General features: G+C 38.9%; 2 protein-coding genes across 2 annotated transcripts in view; both read left to right on the top strand.

Annotated features, from left to right (window-relative positions):
- LOC104744086 overlaps positions 1-2,247 on the top strand; it is a 3,305-nt gene extending 1,058 nt beyond the window's left edge. The window contains exons 3-5 of the mRNA XM_019235616.1: positions 786-997; positions 1,278-1,415; positions 1,842-2,247. Of these exons, the coding sequence (XP_019091161.1) occupies positions 786-997; positions 1,278-1,415; positions 1,842-2,027 (536 nt within the window). The 3' untranslated portion in view covers positions 2,028-2,247. The remainder of the gene's footprint in view (positions 1-785; positions 998-1,277; positions 1,416-1,841) is intronic.
- Positions 2,270-2,954, top strand: LOC109128817. The gene is made up of 3 exons (XM_019235876.1): positions 2,270-2,318; positions 2,416-2,475; positions 2,546-2,954. Exons 1-3 carry the CDS (start codon positions 2,279-2,281, stop codon positions 2,866-2,868), a joined length of 423 nt encoding a protein of 140 aa, XP_019091421.1. The 5' UTR covers positions 2,270-2,278; the 3' UTR covers positions 2,869-2,954.

Here is a 6,658-nt window from a genome sequence, read left to right as displayed (position 1 = left end):
GGGGGGGGGGGGTTTGGTGGGTTTCGCTGCTCGTCTTGGAGGTCAGTTCTAGATCCCTTGGATCTTAGTAGGCGGTTGCGGGTTCCGATCTTTACTTTCTGGATTGAGCAACTAGTATTTTAGAGATCGCCGTGTTTTTCTTCTTACTACGGACTGGTTGTTGGGTTCTTTGCTTGGAGATAACAGTTATGGAGATGGGGGTTAGCTCTGAGTGTGTTCGGTTGCTAGGCATGGGACCGTCACCGTAGAGCCTGCTGTCGGCTGTTAGAACAGGCCGGGAGATCTGTTCCAGGTCAGGTGAGGTGTTGAAGGTTGAACCAGAGTCGGATTTCCGATGCTTCCGATAAGGGTTCACTTCAGTGTCTCTGCCGCAAAGGAGTGGGTCTCACATTCGCCAGGATTACTGTTCTGATCGCTGCTGCAGGTCACGTTTAATTCAGCAGAAGAAAATCTTGTTTCTGTTAATGGGCCGATCTCTTGTTATTTCTATTTTGTGCTTGTCAAATATTGTATATTCCAAGGTATTACCCAATTTAAAGTTAGAAAAGTCTATTAATAAATATAAAATATTTTATTTTAAAAAAAAAAAAGTCGACTACAAAATCTGCACCGTTCATTTATTGGTAACTAAATCGTACAGCTTCAGGTTACATCTCATGGACGTAAATCACTACAACGAACACACACGTTATGGTGTAACTTAACACACCAGATCATGTTTTTAGATATTTTTAGTCTCTGACTCGTCGACGTGACTAATAAATAGGCGTAGTACAAACACCTAGTTCGGAAAAAAAAAAGGCCAAGTAGTAAAAGCTTATCTCAAAATAGAAGATATGGAAGATTCGTCTATCCTCAAAATAAGAACGTATTGGAAGAGCTGGCCAAAGATAAAAGCCATTCCCACTTTCCCAGTTTCATCCTCGAAGGCCTTCAAGTCCTCCATGTTGGAAAAGGGATCGTACGATGTAAACTGACCGTTACGCATCACGCTTTGGTAAATGAATAACTACATTTTTTTTGTTTTTTTGGTGAATGATTACATTATACCGTGGTATATTTATATATATTTTCTTTAAAAGAAATTCTTTTTTCTTTTACATGTACGTTTGATTTATGATTCATATGGTTTGGATTTTATTTCATATTTCTACGTAATAAAGGATTTTTGATGACAAAAAAAAATAATTTGATTTTGGATTTGAGTTTTGACGAGTGCTACATTGTATTATTTACATGATCATATTCAGATGTATTATTTACATGATCATATTCAGAATGAAGACGGGAATTTTCACACTGCAGCGATTGGTGTGCTAATTGAGTTGATGGGAGCCGCCGCAGTGTACTCAGTTGGAGGATCCCATGCCTCAGTTGATCTCAACTATTCGTTCTACTCCACGGCCAAAATTCATGTTCGACTTCTCTATGAACGTAAACATTTTCATGATATAGAAGGAAACGCAAAAAAAATTTAGTATTATTATTGTTATAATTTATCAAGGCTGTGGTGATAAAATATAAATTTGAAAATTTAGTAGATTTGGTTTGATTCCTGGCATGGTTTCGTTTTTTTTTTTTCATTCTAAAACACTATATTTTAAAAAAATTTAACATATTTATAATTAATTATTTTCTTGACGTTTAATTTGGTTTCAACGTGCCAATTTTTCTTATTTTATATATTTTTTTTTTAAATTGTTTTAATATATTTGGTTTCTGTCGATCGATTAATGGACATATATCTAATTTGAGAGAAACATGAACACCTTTTTTGGTATCTTTTAGTTGCTGGTCAAATCACATGTCATATAACGTATTTAATGTGATGAAAAATCTAGGAAGAAATAAAGATAGAAGCAAGATTAGTAGGGAAGATGGCAGATCTAAAATCAGCCATAATTGAGATTCGAAGAGAATGCGATGAAGAACTCATAGCCACAGGTAGACTACGGATGAGGCTGTTGATGACACCATTTAACCTAAATGTCAAACAAAATGGTGTCGATCAAGTTAGCAAGCTTTAATTGCTCCAATCAAATCAATTATTTACCCATGAACCATGTCATATGCTATGCATGCAAGTGGTATGTAAAATAATGTGTGTTTGGACATTAATTAGTCTTATCATATGGTTTCCTGGCCTCAAAAACAATTCAGTATCGATGTTTTGATTAATATTTATGTTATGTCGTTAATGATGCTAGATATTTGTATCGATGTTTTGATGGATATTTATGTTTTTTTTTTTTTTTTTTTTTTNTATGTTACGTCGTTAATGATGGCAAAGCATTATGGTATCTACGAGAGAGTTCGAGGTGAATATCCTTCTACTTCTAGATTTTCTTTTTCTTTGAATCTTGAGAGTAATACCATACAAAATCTTAGATACCTTTATATTGCGAATGTTTTAAGTCTTATGTGCACAGTGGATATCTTCAACTCCATCTGCAACAATGGAACTCGGGACAACAGGTGACCTGCAGTTTCTGCAACAATGCAGAGGAATCCAGAAATCATCTTTTTTTCTCGTGTTCGTTCGCAGGAGGAGTATGGAGGAACCTTGCTCAACCACTCCTAGCTACGAACTACTCTGCTGATTGGAATCAACTGATTGCACTGCTCACAAGTCCGGCTCTTCCGCACTTCCATCTCTTCATGTTTCGCTACCTGTTCCAATCCACCCTGTACCATCTCTGGCGAGAACGGAATGCTCGTCGGCATGGTGAACCCTCCAATCCGCAAGCTCTTCTCATCAAGCACATTGACAAGAATATCAGAAATCGTCTCAGTTCGATAGCATCAATGGGATACCAACGCTATGCTGATGGCCTTCAGCTATGGTTTTCCACTCATCCACCTCCTTGACGATAAATTCTACTAGCTTTCTATTTATTCTGTGATTTTGATTCTAATCTCAAACCACACTCAAACATACTGAAGCATTCATTGTACAAAAGGTTTTTTGGTTGAATAAAATTTTACATTCAATTCAAAAAAAAAAAAGGATATCTTCAACTCAGTGGTTCTGAAATTTGATACACCAAGGAAATTGTGGTGAGGATGTGATGGATGTTATCAGCTATGCCACCGTGTAACTCGCTCGATGGCATTGTCCTTAGTTTAAACTCTTGGTTCTTTGAATTCGACGACCAAAATTTTAGTTAGCGTTTTTACCTAGTTTTTTACAATGATGCATGGACTTATTTACTAATTACTAAATAACATATTTTAAAAAAAGATAGTGTGGTATCATTAAAAAGTAACATAACAAATGTATTAACTTAACTACGAGGGTAGCAGACTAGCAGCAATGGCGGACCTACACGGTGGGTCAGCTGACCTAAGTAAACTAATTAAATAATTTGTTTTTATGTGTAATTACATAAAATTTCAGTAACACAAATGGTAAATTCTGCACTGTTGACCTCTCCAAAGCCGAGTTTAAACCACCAATATGACAAATTAAAAAAATTTCCGTGTAATTGGCCTCCCTAAATTTTTATCCTCATTTACCAGAGGAAGTTTATGGATGGCTCCACCCGGCCTCAGCCTCAGAGACTTGCCTCCTACTCAGCAAATCTAGCCTTTATATATTCACACATACACATATATGATAGTGCATCTAAATTATGTCTAGCATACCAAAAAAAATGTTATATAATATGACAAGGTTTTTTTAAACTTTGCCTATCGATGCGACATTTGGCGTTCTATTTTTTAACAAGTGTACTTTACATTAATTTGAAATTTGATCTTTTAAATTTATTTATTTAGAAAAGTAATCATTTCTTCCACTACCAAATCTTTAATTATTTTTTGTTTTTATTATTTAATATTATTTCATAGCAAAAATCTATATAGTTTACTTTTGTAAATAAAATAAAAATTTGATTTGTAAGAATATATTTCGTCTAATTAAATTTATACGATTTGTAAATTCCTCACTAATGTTCCTTTAAATTTCTTTACTATTCGTCTACCAAATCTTTAATTATTTTTGGTTTTTAATTTAGTATTATTTCATAGTAAAAATCTTAATAGTTTACTTTTGTTAAAGAAAAAGTAATCTATTTTACAAAAATATATTTCTTCTATTTTGGTTTTACGATTTATTAATTTTTCACTTATTTTTTTATCACAACTGTAACTTTATTACTTAACTATTTTAATCGGTTTCACATGTCAATATTTACTATATATTTGTAACATCCGCGAACCATATTGGAGATTTTGGAAGTGGTTGTCGATCGACACCAAGAGGAGTGTCGATCAACACCATCAATTTTGGTTCAATCAGGTTGTTTTGAATTATCGTTTTGGCTCGGTTTGGTTCAATTGAAGTTCCTAACCAATGTATTTAAGGAGGAGGTCAACGAAAAGGGTTTTTGGGAAGTGTTTTGTCGCCGTTTAGAGAGAGTTAGAGGGAGAAAAGTGTTCTTGAGAGTTTGGAGGCTTTTTGGGAGATTCTTGGCTTGGATTGAGAGATCTATTGCTGTGGAGTGAAGATCTTGTGCTAGGAACAAAGGAGATGGCTTCTAAGGATTGGATTCGTCGTTGTTGGGTCAGAACTTTCTGCAAAAAAAAGGTGAGTTCATGACCATGGCTTATCTAAGTCTGAGAATCCTTTGTTTTGCTTGATCCGTTGTGTTTTTTTGGCGTATCCTTGTATGTATGTGGTTGGTTGTTGGTTTCCTTGAGTTTCCAGGAGTTTTGGGTGAGTTCTGGACGATTTGGACGATTTGGGAAGCGGTTCTTCGACTTTCGGCTTCGTGCAGAACGTGTTGCAGAGTCGGTATCGATCGACACCAAGTAGGTGCCGGTCGACACCAAGGGAGTGTCGGTCGACACCAAGTTTTGTCAGCAGCGGCTGATGCTTGTTTTTCCTGGTTTGTTGTGTTTGGTTGTTTTTTGTTAAGCATTGGTTTCTCAGTTGCTTGTGTGTATAGCCCAGTAGATGAGAGAATTGCCTCACTAAGTATTTGTGATAATACTTACGCATCTCAATTGTTGTTTGTGGTGTGCAGGTATGTGACGTGGAATCATGGCGATGTGGAGGAGGATGATCCAGGGTCTCGTTTGTGTGTTGATGGTCTTTGTTACATTGTTTATATTGGAACCTTGGATAGAATGGTTAGGAATGTTATTGTATTGTGAGGATATACTGGTTTTGTATTGTTGGTATGTTTCCGCTGTGCATATTGGTTGTTGCTGGTTTAATGATGTATTGTGTTTTGGTTGGTTTAATTAAGTAGTATAGGATACTTAATTATATATATGTATATATATATTATTATTACTATTAAAAAAAACAGGTTGGGTTGTTTCAATTTGGTATCAGAGCCCTTACGGTTCTAGGATGGTTAAGTGGATGGTTTAGAGCGGTTTAGAAATTTAATTGGTAGAATTATTTTCTTGTTGCTTGATGCATGATGTTGTGTGATGGAATTGATTATGAGTAGTTAGTCAAATTGTATGTGGTATGGAGTCCTAGTATCATCCTCTTCGAGTCTATTTTGTGATTCCACAGTGAGTTGTGTTCTTTTTGTAGTTAGGGTCGTTTTGTTTGCTTAGCCTTATGTTCTTGGTGATACATATGGTTAGAGGTGTGGGAACTGCTGGTCGCGGGCGTGGTCGTGATTGTGGTCGTGGGTATGGCTGTGGGCGGGGACAGGTTCCTGAGGTCAGGAGAGTGTGACCCAAAGCATGGCCAGTGAGGAGGTGGCAGAGTCGTAGGTTCATCCTAGTGTATCTAAAGACCTAGCTGGTGGTGGTAACGGCAGGGCAGGTGGGCCCGAAGTCGGCCATGGTATTGCCCCGGGAGTGGGGGTTGCAGCGGAGGGTGCTCCAGGTAGAGAGGATGTCTTGGCGGGCTTGCTAGCTAAGGTTTTGGTGTGGCTTCCAGCATTGGTGCCGCTAGTGGATGGTGGGCAGGTTCAAGTTGTGCCGCCAGTGGATGGTGTGCAGGTTCCAGTAGTGCTGCCAGTGGTTTGTGGGCAGGGTCCAGTGGTGCAGCCTGTAGCTGGAGTGCAGGCGGGTGTGCAGCCGGGGGCCGACGTAGTGGATGCTCAGTATGTTTAGATGCTAGTGCAGCTACGGCATGTGGGTGCGGGATTTTTCCAAGGAGGCACAGATCCGAGTGCAGCGGATGAGTGCAGAGAGCGGATGGAGGATATTTTCCAGTCGCTTCAGTGTCCCGACCACTATCGGGTAGACTTGGCAGCGCACTACCTTTCAGGGGATGTGAAGATCTGGTGGAGGTCGGTGATGGCACGGAGAGTGCAGCGTGAGATGACTTGGATGGACTTTGTGAGAGAGTTCAATGCCAAGTATTTTCCGCCAGAGGCACTTGATTGGATGGAGGCGCGGTTCTTGGGGTTGTCACAGGGTAACTGTATTGTGCGGGAGTTGGACGTGGAGTTCAGTCGACTTGTGGTGTATGGAGGTCGGGCTTTGGAGCCAGAGCCAGCTCAGGTGCGGAGGTTTTTGTTGGCTTTGCGGGATGACCTGAGGACTCGGTGCAGGGTGAGGAGCTATGCTAAGAGAGCATAGCTGGTGGAGATGGCACCTGGGATAGAGGATGACTTGAGGAAGCAGGTTATGGTGGTTAGACCTACCGTTCAGACAGAGGAGACATTGGAACCGAGCATTCTGAGTA

This window comes from Camelina sativa, chromosome 14, assembly GCF_000633955.1.
Source record: "Camelina sativa cultivar DH55 chromosome 14, Cs, whole genome shotgun sequence".
In the NCBI taxonomy this organism is placed as follows: Eukaryota; Viridiplantae; Streptophyta; class Magnoliopsida; order Brassicales; family Brassicaceae; genus Camelina; species Camelina sativa.
Note: the sequence above shows the minus strand (reverse complement) of the source record. Positions and strands in the feature narration are given on the sequence as shown.